Source organism: Corvus cornix, chromosome 2 (assembly GCF_000738735.6).
Source record: "Corvus cornix cornix isolate S_Up_H32 chromosome 2, ASM73873v5, whole genome shotgun sequence".
Lineage (NCBI taxonomy): Eukaryota > Metazoa > Chordata > Aves > Passeriformes > Corvidae > Corvus > Corvus cornix.
The window spans coordinates 3,712,424-3,730,714 of record NC_046333.1 but is presented as its reverse complement, the minus strand read 5'-3'; the positions used below and the strand labels follow the sequence as shown (position 1 = coordinate 3,730,714).

The following is an 18,291-nucleotide window of genomic DNA, read 5'->3' as shown; positions in this document are numbered from 1 at the left end:
GTGCAGATGCGGAAACCTTTGGGATTATTGCTAAAACTGGGTATGTTCAGAGGGTGATTTGGTCTCTGCACCTTTCTCTGTTCACCAGAAATGGAGTTGAGAAGGCTTTGAGAGTCATCACTCACAAATGGCTCAAGCTCAGTGAGATAAATCCCACCTCACATGGACAAAACCCCCCTTATTTTGGATCTTGAGGTTCACTGGTACAGTTTCCTAGCACTGGGCTTAGAAGAATTCGAAAGTAATAAAATCTAAATGAAGATGTGCATTCTTTCAGGATGGGTGTGATGGGGCACGGTCACCTGTGATGGGGCATGGTCACACAGACCATGCAGAAAGCCACAGCCTGAAGAGAAGTCAGTACTTCCTAAGTCTGGGCTTTGATCCCTCTATGATTTTAGCAGGTGTAGTGATGGATTAATACCCACAAGAGAACATTTTGGGTCTTAGGAATTTGATTCTTTCTGCTGAAGTGGCATCTGGAGGTTTTCTACAGCGCTGGCTTCAGTTACAGTAGCAGAAGCCTCAGGCAGAGACCCAGGCCCTTGTGCTGTGACTGAAAACAGCACCTTTCCAAAATTGCTGTGAGCTATGGCTAGGAAGGAGCAGTGTAGGAACAAGGAACTGGAGGCTGAGTGCAGAATCCAAGCCAGGCAGTGAGGAGACTTCAAAGAGCACAACAAAAACCCCCAGTTGCACATCACAGCCCAAAGGAGTGATGACCACAGCGAGCACAGCAAGGATGGCTTTTACAGAAGTGCTCCTGACTCTCATATAAAGGAGGGCAATGAAAATGGTGAAGGGTCTGGAGGGGAAACCATACAAGGAGAGGCTGAGGGCACTTGGCTTGTTCAGCTGGAGAAGAGGAGACAGAGGGGAGACCTCATTGTGGTCTTCAACATCCTCATGACGGGCAGTGGAGAGGCAGACATCGATCTCTTCTCTCCAGTGATAAGACCTGAGGGAATGGCTTGAAGCTGAGTCAGGGGAGGTTTAGGCTGGGTATCAGGAAAAGGTTTTCCCCCAGAGGGTGCTGGGGCACTGCCCAGGCTCCCCAGGGAATGGGCGCAGCCCCAAGGCTGCCAGAGCTCCAGGAATGTTTTGACAACACTCTGAGGGATGCACAGGGTGGGATTTTGGAGTGTCTGTGTGGGGCCAGGAGTTGGACTTGATGATCCTTGTGGATCCCTTCCAGCTCAGGATATTCTCTGATTCTATGATTCTGTAAATCCTATCCATAACAAAAACAGAGATTCCCCATCCCTGGGAGCGTTTCAGGCCAGGGTGGACAGGGCTCTGAGCAACCTGGTCTAGTGGAAGGCAGGGGGTTGGAACTGGATGATCTTTAAGGTCCCTTCCAACCCAAACTATTCTCTGATTCTCTGATGAGGGAGTTCACAGCTGAACCTTCATTTCCCCTGCTGTGCCTTACAAAGAGAGATTTGCTACACAACAGTTCCCAAATGAAATGCTAGTGAGTAAAAGATGACTTTACTGTCATGCAGCTACAACTGCTGGAGTAGTTCCCATTAATGGCTTTTAAAATTAAATGATTACCAAGATTTTTTTTTTCCTCAGCTATCTGATCTTAATTATATCATGTGAAATGAGATCATTTGATGCACCACCCTCAAACTCCTCTCCTCTTAAAATAGAATCTAAATCTTTCTATAGATGGAAGATTCTTTAAGTAATTACCCATGAAGTGTGTAGAATAGAATGTCTGTTCCTTTCCTGTGCTGGAGGATTTATCTTTGGATTAATCAACAGAAGACGGTTAGAAGATTTTTCTAATGACAGTACAAAGGTAATTAAAATTTCCTCTCGTTATTTTTGAAACACGAATAAGATGCAATACACATCATGTAACTGTTTCTTCTGGTCATCATCTGTGAAATGCAGTTAATCACTGTAATTAGCCCTTGCACAACTGCACCTCATTAATATGTCAGGAAGAAACATTTCCTTCAGAGGATTACTGAGGATTTAGTTCAGTCTGAGAGAAGAATACAGTTCATTATCTCTTTAAACAGATTTACAGTGCAAAATGCATATGCCAGTGACTCCAAGGGTCTCTGTTACCTTCCTACCGAAATCACTTACCAAAACCACTCACAGGATGCTTCAGACTGCAGGAAATGCTGCTTGATTACAAGTGACCACAGCCAGTTTACAAACCCTCCTTTCAATCTATTTTCTCCTTTCCTTTACCACTTTCTTTCCACTTATATTTTCTTCCACCCTGAAATAGTGTTGCTCGTGACCTGCTAAAGTGACTGGTCTCAGAACGGAAACACTGAGTTAAACAGAACGCACTTGTAGGAGGGTTTGGGGAGCCAGAGAGCAGCAGTTTAACAGACAACTTTCCTTGTGATAACTGTGAGGGAATTTGATTCACAAATGCTGCTGAAATGGTCCAAACTGAAGTTCCTGAATGGAGAGCAGTTAGTGAAGGAAAGCTTGGAGGTGTCGTGGCACAGCTCCTCAACAATGGCACCGGACTGGAAACTAAGATCCTCAGCTTTGCAGCCACGTTAGAGAAGGCAGAAACACACATGCCTGTGGGATTTTAAGGACCATGCCAAACAGGATATGTCATGGCAAATGGTATCAGAAACTTCAGGGAAATTAAAAAATGTTGGTAGGGGATGATGATACCACGGAGCACTGCCTTTGTTTCTATGAAAAATGATTGATTTTGATATTCTTTGAAGTGAGACAACTAAGCTGGAATTTCATGTAAAAATAACATCACTTTAGTCTGGTGTCCCTATTTTGGGAAAGGATATCTGCTACAGGCAGAGAGAATTTCTTCATGATTTCACTGAGAGATAAAAACGTCTCTGAGTCAGCACTCTGAAACCTGACTGTGTTCTGAGACTCAAAAGCAGGGAGTGCGTTTAGCTATAAACCACGGGCTGGATTTAAAACATTTCCACCTGCTGTAAAATACAGTCAGAGATCAGACTGAACAAAAATTCCAATTCAAAATTCCGTTCAAATGCTCCAGTTTGCCTTCTGGAAGCCTCTCCCTAGGACAGCAGCCTGTGCTCTGCAGGGTTCAGCCCTCATACCCCTATTCCCAAGCTTGAGGAATTTTGAGTAAAATGTATCGGGATGAATTTTCCTGCATTTATTCGATGTCCCTCTGCGGTGGGTTGACCTTGGCTGACTGCTAGGTGCCCACCAGACCTCTTGTTCTCCACCTCTCCTCATCAGGACAGGGGTATAAAATACGATGGAAAACTCTAAGGATGAGAAAAAGTTTACTGAGTAATTAGCAGTTTAATTAATTAATTTGGCTCTTTCAAACACGGGGACAGCCCCTGACCACCTCTTCTCAGGATAACCACTCCTGCATTCCCCTGCTATCAAACGTTTGCCATGTTAAACCAGTACAGCTCCTCTCTTTCCTCTCTGGGCTCCTAGAGCCTCCCAGTAGCTGCCTGGGGCAAATATTTTCCAGAGTTTGTTAAGAACTTAGAAAAAAAATAAATCTGGTTCTTCAACCCCACAGCAGTGCCAGCAAAATGAAGCTAATTTTACCATCAATAATCAATAATCTTGTCCACACAGAAAGAAGCAAACAAGAAGTGCTGGTTTAATGGTTGGACTTGATGATCTCAGAGGTCTTTTCCAACATTAATTATTCTATTATTCTATGAAGAAAAGACTGCAACAAACACCACCAGGGCAACAAGCAAAAAAATCTCTTGCCTGATCATGCAAAAAAAGGAAATCAAGTCTTCTATGAATCATTTATTTGCATGTATTCATGAGATTCATCTGAGCATTCAGGACACTGCTACTTCTGCAGCTGAAACCTACTTATTAATAAAAAAAATCAATCTTTGTGGATATTTTAGCACTTCCAAAAGAACACAGAAACGTCTGGAGTTTTTCCCTATCAATGATCTGATGGTCTTATTTAACTCTTTTATGCAAAGTTTCTCGTGCCAAGCTTCCTGCCAGACCCTTGTGTCAAAGGCAGGTTTGTGTGAACTGTTATTACATAGCACCACTCCTTCATTACAAAATTACACGTATTATGTGCAGCAAAATTGCATAATCTGTGTAATTAGCTCATCTCAGTCAGTGCAATGAAAGCAGCTGTGAAGGTTGAGCAGAGGGGAGAGCTAATGACACCCATTCAGGAATAAGGATTGCACCTGTAAAGCTGCCTGGCTCCAGCCCTCTGCCGTGGCCCAGAGCACAGCTGAGATCAACATTAACTGGAGGCACTCAAAAGACGCTGATTTATTGCAAGTGCTCGCTGTGAGCTGAGCAAAGCAGAGGCTGAGTCACAGATGGGTGTGTGAGAGCTGGGGTGAGCAGAGACACAAACCTCAGCTCCAGAGTCAGGCTGTCAGACTCACTGAGGCATCAAACCCCACAATGCACAGGAAAACCTCAGCCCTCTCCTCTCCTATTTTGTTTTCCTCTTTTTCCCCCTCCTTGTCCTAACAGCAGCTTTGTTTCTCCTTCTACTTCTACTGCTGCACTTTTTGGACCCAGAATTAAGCTGCTGGTTTCATTGTTGCTCCATTTCTTGCGCTTGTGGGCTGCTGGCCCTGTCACACCCTGCACTGCTCGCACCCAAAGTGTCCCCGGCACCCATGGGGCTGACACCAAGAACCTTTTAGAGAATCAATCCATTGTTATTTAGGTTTCAGCAAGAAAAAGGCAATGCAGAGCCTGATCAAAGGCTGCTTCCTCCTTCCCTCGTCTCACATTATTTTGCCGGAGAGTTTGAAACTCCTCTTTATCTCTGCTACAAAGTTGCACAATGTATTTGAAGTGTGCTTTCAGGAAAAAAAAATAGTTGAAAAAATAAAACTCAGCTCATGGAAAACGAAGCCAATCTCCACTGATAAAGCAGGATGGTTCACTGATTTATCCTCACCGGATCAAGGAATGAAGCCAAATGCACTGGATGGGATCTGACAACAGGACATGTATTCTACTAGAAAATGTAGCCTAGGAAACAACCCTGCATTGCAGAGAAGAGCAGCAAATAGCTGAATAAATGTGATTGTGATAACTGAGCACTTCATCTGGCACACAGAAAACCTGCAGGTGCTACAGACCAGCAGGTCTGCACCAAGACAAGAAGGCATTAAAAGAGATACAGAGCTGTGAGATCTTATGGCTAAACTCACAAATATATTGGTGACTGTACTCATCACTTACACAAATTAAATATCCAAGCTCTCGGTGGATATTTCTGCAGTTCTGAAGATGTTAATGAAAGTATCTCTGGTTTTCCCAGACCCCACAAAGGGATGATTTCCATTCAGTTCACGTCTCCATATTGCTGAAAGAGAGACCTGGAGAGAACAATATTAAGACACTGACATCCAGCTGCCTGCTTAGCACTTTGTACACCCAAAAGCCTTTGTATGAAAACTCTTTCGAAGCACTGCAAAACACAGATTCTCTCCTCAAAACTCTCCTGGCTGAAATTAATGACACTGAGGAACAAAGGTGGCATGTTAACAAGAAACTTCTTGCACTCTAAACCAAAAAAAGGAGGAGAGAACTCTTTACAGAGCTGGAAAGCCTCAGAGTCCCTGATATATTGGAGTTAATTTACACAGGGCAGAACTGAAGGACGGGAGCCTGAAGCAGCTCGCCCGGGGCCAGCTGCAGGGTATGAACAGGTCTCATTTGCTGTCTCTTCTGACTGAAACAAGCTGCATTCAGCATGGAACTGCCTCCATCCCTTCCCCTTCAAACTGGCACAGCCACAAACGCTGCCTCTTGGCTGCAGCAGGGCTCCAGAACTACCCCACGTGGATGCCCCAGATGGATCCGTGCCAGCTGAGGCCAGGGAAGTCCTGGAATTCACACTGAAGGCAACACAGCCAGAACCAGAGTGCTTCTATGGCTGGGGTCCTGTCATGTGCCTGCCCACCATATCAGGGGACAAGAATGCCAGAGGAGAGGCAGCAAGAAAAATAATGAAGCAAATCAGTTTATGAGCATCCCTTGCCCATTGAGACGTGGGAGGAGAGAAGGTAGCTGGGCCAAACACACTAAAAATCAAGCTGCACATCCCCTGTTCATTTACAAGACAAATACTTTGGGTCTGACATTTTCTTCTGTTGAGTTTTAGTTTGCTCAGAGGATCTGGTGGCCCTGACATCAGGAATTGTCTGTGTTATTCTCTGCTGCCAGCCTTGGATGTGGGACAGTATCACCCTTACTCTTTACATCTGGTATTTAACCCTCAATTCCCTTCTCTCACCTGCTGCTCTTTGGGGTGGCAACTCAGATTTTTGCCTGATGTGCCACAGCTGGCAATGAGGCAACTGCAGTTCTTTCCCACAAATGCTTTCTGCATGCTTCCCACAGGTTTGCCCCATTCCTTTGTCCCTTCTCATGGCAGAGGTGTCAGATCTAGGTGATCTTTAAGGCCTCTTCCAACTCAAACCATTCTTTGATGCTATGATTTGAAACTTCCAGCGCTTAAAGTTCATCCCAAGGAAGCTATTTTTATCCAGTCCTTCTGCCTCGAGCAGAGAGCTTCCATGAATGAGCCATCACTGAGTCATTGACATTTCAGGATTAAATCAAAGCAATTAGCCCTGCCTTTTCCAGCTGATTGTCACTGAGGTAACATGGCAACTAGACAAAGGTCAGTGGCCCGTGAGTATCACTCTACTCCCCTAAAAGCAAGCAAAGGATGAACTAAACTATTTTAATGGTGCAGAAAAACCATGTATCAACAGGTAAACGGAATCTAAACGAGAGCCTGAGATGACTCTCACTCTGTTGCACACTTGGTAACACAAGTTCTTCATATAAAAACCACCATCACTAAGTCACAGGTGACCATGAAAAACAAACAGCTGGTGAGAGAGGCCACAAAAGGATCCATTTGAGATCTGTAGGGATATCACAGAACTACAGAAATGCTGGGTTAGAAGGAGCAGGAGAGTTCATCTAGTCCAAACTGCAACATCATATTGCCACACCAGGTTTATTTTCACCAAGCAAAGCCAGAGCTTCTTCAGCTCTGCACTCGAAATCCCTAGAAATGCTCAGTTTCAAGAAGGAACTGATAAAATCCCAGTGCAGTTTTCAAAGCGATTCATGAACCTAAAGACTCACACACACATAACTGACCTACCGCAGAAAAATCAATTTCTTTCCCTGAGATTTCAGGAGGTGAATTTTAGCTCAGGTGCACCAGAAGCTGAGTGCACACGCAGTTGATTTTCATCTGGTCCCAGAGCATCAGTGATTCATTCACATCTACCTCATTCGTGCCTCTTTCTGTCCCTGCTCAGGGACTGGGAAAATGAGAGAATGGGGTTGGATAAAGAGCCTAGAAGAGATAATGCACTGGAGGCAGACAGGAGACAGGCAGAAATGTGACCAGTCCAAGAAGTGATGAAAAAATAACCCCCCAGATTCTCTCGAAGCCCTGTAGTTACAGTGAGTGTGGTCAGGTGCTCATCTGTAATCCCAGGAACTCAGCCATGGATTTGCAGCTGAGATCTAACAGAGAATCAGTAAAATAGGAATCTCTGGGAAAGACTTTGCACCTGTTTGCTGAAAAATCCAGCTATTGATTAGCAGATTTCTAGTTTCAGGAGAGCTTTTTACGTATTCCCAGGATAAACTGAATCACTCTGCTGTGATGTCTGTGCTCTTCTGACACACTCCCCTCACTGGGTCAGCTCAGAGACCCTTCATTCCTCCTCAGCATTCACAGAAGGAATAAACCAAAGTGCTCACAGAGAATAAAACTGCTGTTATTACTGCTGATGGATTTTTTTTTCCCCTAGGAGAAACATGCAGTGAACACAGGAGAGATGAAGGGATTAAAAACAGAATAGGATGAAAAAAATAAATCCACACTGAGAATGGGTTTGTAGGTGGACAAGGATGACTTAACTATGTGAAAAGACCTTTGTGGGGATCTTTTAGCTCTCCCCAAAAAGGAATAAGCAGCAGCAAAATCCAGTATTCTATTGCTACAGCCTCTCTCTGGAACTGGGCAATGCAGTGAACCACCACAGCTGCACTTGGATTTATCCCTGTCCCTTTTGAGACAGGCTTGGAAACAGAAAGCAGATCCAAGCGGGACTTTGTTCCCTCACTTTCACACAAAACAAAAGCTGCCTGATTTTTGGGCTGCACAAGAGGCTTCCTGAGTCCCAGGCAGCTCTGGTGGAAATGTGCATCTTCAGACAGGCCAAATGGGAGGGAGAGATTTGGTAATTAATGACATAGGGGCAAGTGGGTGAGTTTATACACGAGATTTATGTGGAGTGGGAAATTCAGAAGTTTGGATTAGATGGCCAAAATTACCCAAAATGTGGGTCTGTGGGATCCTGTCTTTCTTTAATACAAAGTGTTCTCAATTAAGAATGAAAGGGGTTTTCTCTGCAAAGGCCTTGTGAGCTGGTGATGGGGTCACTGTCCCCACACAGTCCCGCTCCCCCAGACAGGTGCACCCCTGTCCAAATCCCTGCAGTCCCACACAAGGTGTCACCATCTACATCCTGAAAAGAAAAATGAGACCTTGAAGAAAAAGACCTTCCTAAGTCAGGGGTCCCTCTCTCCCCCAGACCTCCTGGAACAGAAAAAACTCCCACCAGGAGGAACCTGTGAGGAGCTTTCTCTGGGAGGACACTGGGAAATCTCTCTGAAGGGCCCTGCTTCTCACTGACCCCTTCATTCCCAGCCTCTTACTCTGCTGTCTTGCAAAGGAATAGGGTGTCCCCCCTTATGAATCCTAGAAATCCATTTCCAGCAATCAAACTCCTGTTTTCCACACTGGTTCCCACACAGAGATTGGAGTTTTCATGTTCAAGTGTGTTAAGATCAGCCCAGAAACAACAATCTTAGAAATCCTTCTGCTTCCAAACTCTGCATCCGCTCCTCCAGTTGCAAAGAAGGAATCAATGTGGAGTCTGGAGATTCTGCAACAAGTCCTGACTGCTCATCATGTACTCTGAAATACACAAACGCTGATGTTTCAGGGATTACTGGCATAATTTAGCAATTCTTAAGTTTAATAAAAATTCCTAGAAATGAGAAAAAGAATCCCCAGGAAGTCACGTCTAAGTTTAGTTAAAATGGTGATGATGCACTAGGAAAGTAATTTCCTATTTTCTGTGTTTGTCTCATTTCCATAACACATTTTCTGGTTTCCAAAGCTCTCTTTGCTCCCTGGCTGCCTGAGGAGGATGCAGCTCCTCTGCATTAATTCTTCTGTCACAGCATGGTCAGTGCTTTCCAAACACCAGGGGTTTGGGACAATACAACCACATTGGGAAAGGCTCTTCCTTCTTCTGTTTTCCCAGGGAAAACTCTTCATGAGACTTGAGGTTTTGTTGTTGCTTTTTTTTTTTTTTTTAATACTGAGTTTCTATTCCTATAATTTGCTTCAAACTATTGCTTCTCCCTGCACAAGTCTCATATGGAGCAGCATCTGGCCCTCTGTTATTCCCAGCACTGCAGAGAAAGGAGTCAGCATAAAGCAATCTGAGTTTTATTGATTTTATGAATTTGTCCCAAGAGCTACCAATTACGAACTCCAAGAATAACATCTGAGGGGAATGAAAACCGCACTGAAAAAAAAAAGAAAATATCTACTAAAAATCCATTCCCCTCCAATTTCCATGGGAAACCTTATTTCTCATCCACTTCTCAGGCAGCTAAGAACGGCTGTTCTAATCTGGGTGTCAAGTCTGGATGCTGGGGTCCAAAACTGAACAGGAGATTCCCTTTCCCAGGACAGCAAACCTTGGGCAAAGCCTTGAATGACTGTAAGAGCTGGAGAATTTTATTTGGATGAGGATGCAGCTTGAAGTTCTGTTCCTCCAAGCCACAGAAGTTGCACAGATTCACCTTTATATGAACAGCAAAGATACTTTCATGTCATGGCAGAGCACAGAGGGAAACTTAAAGAACCTAAATGTGACTAATTTAACTGATTTAATTGTTCTGCAGAACAGGAGCAACAGGCAGATCACAGCTGAGGTGATATTGCCCCACTGTTAACACGCCTGTGAGTTATTCCTGTCAAGTGGGAGCACCTGGAGCATCTGTCAGGCAGCTGAGGGAAAATCCAACAGCTCCTGCCAGGGGACAGCACCCAGGCAGGAGAGATCAGATGGAAGCAAAGGCAAGCAGTGCAGTGATGAACAGGGTGTGTCCAGCCAGGAGCAATCCCTGCCTCACCCAAGGGCAGGTTCTTGTTGGCGGGTGAAGCTCCTTTGATAGATTTGTTTCACCCCTGAATGGCTCCACATCCTCACCACAACCCTCACCTGCCTGGGAACAAAGCTCAGCACTGCCCTTCCCTCGGCCTCTTGGAGCAGCCCTGGTGAAAGCAGGCACCACCCACCCTCAGGCAGTGACCTGCTCTCCACTAACACTCCACACAAGAGGGGACACAGGATCCCTCCCAGAACATCCCTCCCCGACGTGTCCTTGTCCCTGCTTCTCCTCAGTGAGGCTCTTTTGCCATGCAGCAGGATGGGAACAGCTCAGTCCCAGAGCAAGCCCAGGGTCACCCTCCATCCATCCATCCATCCATCCATCCATCCATCCATCCATCCATCCATCCATCCATCCATCCATCCATCCATCCATCCATCCATCCCCCGCAGGTGACTCGGAGGAGCCGCGGGGACACTCGCTTTACCTGCACTCTAAGTGACACCCTGTGGCTGGCAGGCGGAATGGCGGGTGGCCATTCCCTCGGTGGCACTGTCCCCGAGGTGCTGTGACCACAAACAGAGTCTGGAACCCACCGAGTCACAGAGGATCTCAGGTGTTCCACGACCGGCGAGAACAGCCCCATTCCACCTTCACGGCCTCACCTCAGCCTCTCACAGCTTGTCTGGATGGAAAAGGGGTCATAAGGCACAGTAAAATGAGAAATCCCCATCCACGAGAGAGTTCCCACACTGGATGCAGCTGGGTGGGATTTCTCCTCTCATTCTGATATGGTGAGAGGAGGATTTATAAGATATTTAATTCTTTCCCTTCCTCATCTACTCCTGGGCCATTCCCTCTTCCTCCCCGGCTTCAGAAGCACACAATTTTGCAAGTATCATCTAATTCCAAACTTGTGCAAAGAAACGGACCTCAGTCCATCTGTTTGCCAGCTGGCAGTCACTGCCAGCTTAGACAACAGCAAGTTCCAGAGAAGCGGATGGGGCAGCTGCCTCAGGGAAAGAAAGACTCACAAAGAAGCCTCCAAAATAATGTGGGCAACCCATTGTTTGCTGACCCTCCCGAAAGCCCAAGGTTAAAAGCCCTCTCCAAGATGTGCCATTGCTCAGGTCTGACTGACTTTGGTGGAGAATCAGGAAGGTTTGGTGCAGAATGGCAGCTGCATTTCCAGTTCTGGTAAAGTGGGGGTGAAGCTTGCCTCGAAAGTCAAGCCTGAACTGAAGAGAACCCAAATCAGGAACAACAGGACCACAGCAAAGCCACCTCATTAACTTATCAGCAAAGAACAAAAGTACTAATCAGTGTTTAATTGGCTGGAGAAAAGGTCCTTGAATGTTGACTGAAGGAACATTAACAATCTCCTCATTTTACTACAGCAATTAACTTGTGTTCTGTGCTTAATGAAGAAATCACATGTTTTACACGATGACAGTAGTGGGAGCAAGAAAAATGGATTCTTTTCATTCCTCCTTGTAAATAGTTTTTTCCAACACTCCAACATTCCAATATTTTTCTTCCAAACTGCAAAATCAGAGCCATCTCGTACCACAAATTATACTTCACAAAGGAAAGAAAAAAAAAGAAGAAAAACTTGAGGGGAACCAAGTGAAGCCTCTCCCATCTGTGCACGACTGAAATCCAGAGCCTCCCACTGTATCTGTGGAAGATGTGTGTATTTGTGTATTTGTGTTTCTCTTGCAAAACCAGCAAGAGAAAATGCACAAAAATGGTTGAAATCTTAATCTGGATACAGAGCTGTTGGAGACAAGCTGACCTAATCAGCTGCAGATTTGATCTCCTTAGAGAGAACCTTTACGAGCTTAAAAATAATGTTTTATTTCCTCCCCCAGAATTCCAGTTCAGGACTTCTTTTTTTCCACTGTCGTGTTTGTTTCATTTCTCATCAGTCCCCTTCCTTTAACTTTCACGTACTCTTTACTTCCTAGCTGAAAATATTGTGTTTTACCCCTCAGGATGGCTAATACATGGCTACTGCAAGGCTGCAGACATTTTATAACAAAAAAAAAGTCTTTTTCTAGTGGCTCCATAACTAAAATTGACTACAAAACATTAATTTTTATCCCAAATCCCCTGTCATTCAACAGTGGGATAAAAGCCTTCTGGACATCCAACAAGGTTACAGAAGACAGATGAGGTGAGAGTAGTTTTAGGGTTTCATAGTAATTTTTCTGAGTCTGGAAACACACATGCATGCCTGTGATGGGCATTTTATTTCTCTCCAGTAATGATGAAAGGCCACCAGAATTTAAGGGTTCTCTGTCTTTTACAGCAGGACTTTGCTTTCAAAAATGCGGCCTTTAGAAATCAAGCTGGAAAATCCTCTGGGGAACAAGTCACGTGAATGTGATCAACAGAAGTGGTCAAGACACTAAAATACATGAGATAAAACACAAGTGAAAATGTTAACTGAGCCTCTGGGCCAGCCACTTATAAAAGTGCACATTTCTGTAATTATCAGGACAGGGTTTGCCCACAAAATACGAACAAGACTCTGACACCAATGATTTCCTAGCAAGGCTCATGTTTTATATGCAGGCTGGAGTCACATCTCCAGAAGAACTTTGAACAACAATTAATCAGAAGGAAAAGCAGCAAAGGTTAGATGTCCATAAAAGAATGGGGTTTTAACCTGTGAAAATTAGCTCTTTTAACAATCGAATCATCCCTTTAAACCCTTTCAAAAGAGGGGAAAAGCAAACCAGAAGAGCAATTAATTCACTTCTTCACCCTTCCCTCAGCGCACAAAAGATTATTTCTCTGTGTTCAAGATGAGGCAACCATGAGCTGCAGGAATTTTTCTCTCAGTGTGGAGCAAGCCTGCTAACAGGTACAGGTGTGACCCGTGTGCCAGGGGCTCCTTCTCCCGTGCCCACCCACGGGAACAACAGCCCTGTTGCTAAGCCACCAACCCTCTCCAAAGCATTCCCTCCAGGCAGCTTGTTGTAGGGCCAAGGAAAAGTTGGTGCACACCCCTCAGAACAAGAATGAACCAAGGCCCCATCAGGGCAAGGTTAGCAGCGATTCTGTGCCCGTTTTCAGCAGCACAGTCCCTGGAGAAGGTGAGTAGGATGCTTTTTGTGATATCCAAAACATTCCTGTGAAGCGGCTATTTCAGTCAAAGAGCTTCCCTTCACTGAGAGAGAGAGGGGGGATTTGCAGGCAGGGAGTTGGAGCTACAGAGACCTTTTGTTCCTGTTGATCACAAAAGCAGTTTGATCTCAGTCCCCAGGTGTGGGATCAGTTCAGCACAACGCATGCCCAGGGATGAATTCGGCTGCCTGAACACGGGCATTGGATCATTTGTCACTGAGCATCTGCAACACCTGTGTGGCCCAGGAGATAAAACACAAACCTACAACAAGGCTGGGCCCTCTGAAACAGGAATAAAATACCCCTGGGCATATCAAACAGCACTATCACTTCTGCAGGAGCTGCTGAGCTGAGCTGTACATTTAGGCTGAGCTCCGAAACTCCCTAGGCTTCACTCCTTCTGTCAATCAGAGCTCCACTGACTTGTATTAGAGCTTAAATACTTAAGTTAGCTGTTGATATTACTTGGAAACACCTAGATTTGTGTGTTTTGATCTGCAAGACCTTCCAATACCTCCAGCTCCTGCCTGCAGCCCAGAGCAAAGCGAGCAGCCCATGACGGACGGGTGTCACCACAGGACACCCCCTGCCACACCAGGTGTTTGAGGCAAACTCCAGTCAGCTGAGGTTACAAAAGTCAACACCTTTTGTCCGTCAGATGAACATTTAACCCTGGATTTCCCCCTTGCACAGGGAAATCTGTAGGGGAAGTGTTAATGTAGCCATACTTTAGCCTGTAACACGCTCTAAGTACATGCTTGCATGACTGCTTTTTAGCAAGCAGCAAAACCAGACTCATTACAGGCCATTTGCTGAATTAATCAAGCTTTAGGATATCCTAATAAGTGAATTAATATGTTTCCTAAAACAAGACTACAAGCTTCACACTGTCAAAGCATAAACACATCTAGAGGGCAGCAATGCTATTGTTATTTTCGCTAAATATAGAACCTGAGCAGAGACAAGTGCACAGTCACACACTGCACCAACACAGATTATTTTTTTCCTGTTTCTTTTAATTTTCTTTCCCCTTTGAGGATAATACATAAGCTTTGGTATAAAATTGCAACATTTTAAGTGGATGGTACAATTTTCAGATCCTTGGTCAAAGAGCATTTTGCCCATATTCACAAATGATACTGCAGGGTAACCACAGCATGATTTGTCAACATAATTTTATTTCCCAAATAAAGAGGGAGGAAAAAAACCCAATATATCACCAAAATAACAAAGTGTCCAAGATGAAAAATCCTCACAGACTGACAGACTTTGTTTTACGGATGCAGCTGAAACTTATCTGAGTCACTCAGCAGCTCCCAGGAGACACAGAGAAACACAGACCCAGGCACAGAATCACCACGGGAATTTCTTGCAGTTAGGATGGGAATATTTTATGCAAACAGTTTATTCTAGCATGGCAAACAGAAGGAGAGTTATTTAAGCACAAGTTCTTATTCTTAAGGGTTTTTTTTTGCCTCAAATGCTTTTTCATTAGATTTGCTGGCATTGGCAGGGTTTGACAGCATTCCCCATCCGAGATAGAGTGAACATCAAAGCATGAGAGGTGACAAGATGGACACAAAGCAGGGGAGGTGCATCCAAAGCCTTTGATGAGCTGATCTGTGGAGGAACCTGTGTGTCTGATTTTGTCTTGAATTCCATCCCTACATGCACAGAGACTACACGGAGGGGCAGAAATAGCCCCACGAGTACCAAAAGTTGGCCATGGACCAGTGTCTTGTGCTTCTCTGAGTTTTTCATAAGCTTTTCATACAGTTTGGGCACTTCCCAGTCTGGATATGCCAATGTCTACAATGCAAAAGCTTTCCTTGACAGGGAATGCAACTGAGTTCATTCCCTCCAGCTGACGAGCTGCTTTTAGGAAATTGGTGGGAGATTGGAATCTTTGAGAGCCTGATTTCTAAAACCGAAAAAGAAATCACTGAAACGGATCCAAAACTTTTACACGCTTTCAAATGATAAATATACTCACAGATACACAAAATACACTCTCAGATATACTAAATCAATGCAAAGAGAAGCTGTAGTTGCTACAAGGTGGCAGCTCACGAACATGGGATACCTGACAGTACAATAAATAGCTGAGTTACAACCTAGAGCTGGATAAGCTCTCAGTAGAAGAAAGGCAGTGCAAGGTGCTTTTTCTAAATTGGTCTGATTTTGCTCTCAAAAAAACCCCCCAAAACCAGTATAATATAACAAGCCATCATTTCTCCCTCTCCCTCATCAAAATGCAAAACAAAAGAGAACAAAACTTCATGTCCTAGGCTGAAACCTTATGTTGATTCAAGCCTTCTCATATCAGACCTTCATTTTGAGCTGCATTATTCACCTCTGAGATTTGCAAGATCCATTTCCCATTCTTTAATCAGTTGTCTGTGCTTATTTTATCATCTGCACAGGGAACACAGCCCAGGTTTTCACCACAATGAGCCTCTTCACAAACGAGGCAGCCCACAAATCAACTCAGGGAAATCATGCAAGTGGTCAGAATGTGTCATTGTTTGGTTTTCCCAAATTCTGTATGTGTTCTGCATGCAGTAATTATATTTTTCAATGCCAAAAGAGATTGCACCTGTGTATTCAAACCTTAACCTGCTCTCCTACTGCTTTCCCCAGCTTTAATCATTAACTGCTATTTCCCAAGAGGCTACTGATTGCAAAAGTTGATCAGATTTTGATACAATTCTTGCCTCTGGTTTCTGCACTACAGCTTGGAGGAACTACACACATGGAACTGTCTAAGATCAACTGGAGGTAGCTACTCACATTTTATGCTGAAAGGAGAAAAATACCCATTGCCTCAGAAAATAATGCTTCAGCATTTCAATAACATATTTCCATCAGTCTTTAATTAACATGCCATTGTTTTAAGAGCAGAGAATTTAAGAACTCTTATTAGCACTGCAATACAAGCATCAGCCACCAGTGAGAAGGAGAGGAGCAGGGAAGAACTTTAAATCAAGTCATTGATGAACTCGGAAAGCATCAACAGAGTTTATAAAAACCAAACTGGAGTATTCAGCATTTTTTTTTTACTTCCATACACAGGAAAAACATTTAATTTCTCTCCACTATGTTTGTGACAGGAGTCAGTCATAATGCATTTTTTTTTTTTTTGCTTCCTTTCCTCCTGTCTTTTGGAGAAACAAAAATCAGGTGGTAAAATATTGACATTCCCCACTAAAAAGAAAGAAAGAGAAAGAAAAAAAGAAAGGCAAAATTCTTTTAGGATCCATTCTTACATTTGCTCTTGTCTGAGCTGCCCTTAATTCTCAGAAATTTTCCTCTGGTCTCAACTGAGACTTGTCAAAATAGTGAACTACCTGCTCTAATCAAAGCCAGCATTGCCCAGCCCATTCCAGGTTCCCACCTATTTTATTGCAAAGAGCCCAGGTCTGAGCTTAGAGGGCTTGAGGATGATTTTGCAGTTCTCTGAGGCAACCTTTTACTCTGCTCAAAGTCTGGGGTGACAGAAGCTGGTCCCTAAGAACAAGCCTGGCAGAGGACTTTGTTTCACGGAGCAAATGCACCAAACTTTTGGCCAGTTATCTGACCATGACACCCAGAGCTAGGGAAAGAATGAATTCACTTTCTACAAGTTGAAAAATAAGACCTAAAATATCAGGGTGCTTCTTTTACGGGACTTCAGGAGAATTCTGGCCTCACAAGATTAACGCTACCTGCAAATTAGACCACCAACACCCAAGCAACAGCTCCGAGTGAAACATGGAATGAAATATCCCTACAGTCAAAACCACACAGAAAAAATGAGTGACAAACAAGTGGGTGCACATATTTGGAACGAATATGTTTAAAAACTCTTCATGAAAGGTCCAAAGAGTATTGACAGATAAGCAAAAGGAAATGAGTGCCTGGGTCCCACAGCCTGAATAATAAATTTGTAGTGAGTCATCGTGATTGTTTACCTTGAAGAATAAAGCACCGAGGAGATTTCTAAGGAGCCCCCGTGCTCTCTTGCTTTGAATATTATTTGCCTCCTAATTTCCCCTCCTGTCTCCCTTGCAGAGCTGATGCAGCTCCAGCCTCAGCAGCCAGTCCCTGATGAAGTTGCTGAAACAGATTCCAGACCTCAGCCTTCTTTCTGTTTGTGAGATACAACTCCCAGCACGGTTTGAACCCCTGCTCACACAGCCAGCCTGGAAAAGGGACTGTCCTAGCAAAATACACTTTTTAGGTGCTAGGACTGAGTATTTCATGAGCCAAAGGATCTTAAATTATCCAGGTGTCTGAAGCACTGCTACAAACGCACTGAGCTGTACGTAGCACAAACACAAAGCGCAACATACCCTCCTCAGACTGCAGAGGATATTTTCTGCCCAGATCTCCCTAAATGTACTTCAGCAAAGAGGAAACAGTGTCCACAAGTCTGCGCTTTTGAGAAATCTGCATCATTCCAGGCAAGAAGTTTGAATATACAGGCTGGAATGTGGAAGAAATGTTGATTCCCAAGCAAGCAATTTTTTTTTCTTTTATTATTACTTTTTTTTTCCTTAATGGAAATATATTTTGGGTGTCCCCAGGCGCCTTCTGAACACGAGATCTGCAGGAGAAGGCAAGGAGTTTGTACTTACTCGTGGTGTTGTATTTGATCCCATTGAAGAACTCCGGGCAGGGTCTCTCCACGAGTTCCCCCGCAGAGGTTCTGGGCCAGCAGGTCCCGATCTGATCCGTGGTGGCATTGCAGTACGGACCTGGGGTTAAAAAACGACACAGAAAGGGAAGAAGCAGCAGTTGAGAAAGCACAAAAGCCACCCACTTTGCATCACAAAACAAACTAGATCTCAGCACTTCTGAAGCTTTCCCCGAGCCCTGCACCAGGTAACATTTCCTACCATCAAAGCCCAGGAAAGGGATAGAGGAACTCTCTAAAAAAGTCTCGTGTAAACGATCCAGGAGGCTGCAGTTCACATCAAATTCTTCTAAGATGAACTGAGAGAT

At 44.3% G+C, this 18,291-nt stretch overlaps 1 protein-coding gene across 1 annotated transcript in view; it reads right to left on the bottom strand.

Annotated features, from left to right (window-relative positions):
- CRHR2 (corticotropin releasing hormone receptor 2) overlaps positions 1–18,291 on the bottom strand; it is a 139,308-nt gene that overhangs the window by 79,492 nt on the left and 41,525 nt on the right. The window contains 1 exon segment of the mRNA XM_039549202.1: positions 17,925–18,044. Within this exon segment, the coding sequence (XP_039405136.1) occupies positions 17,925–18,044 (120 nt within the window).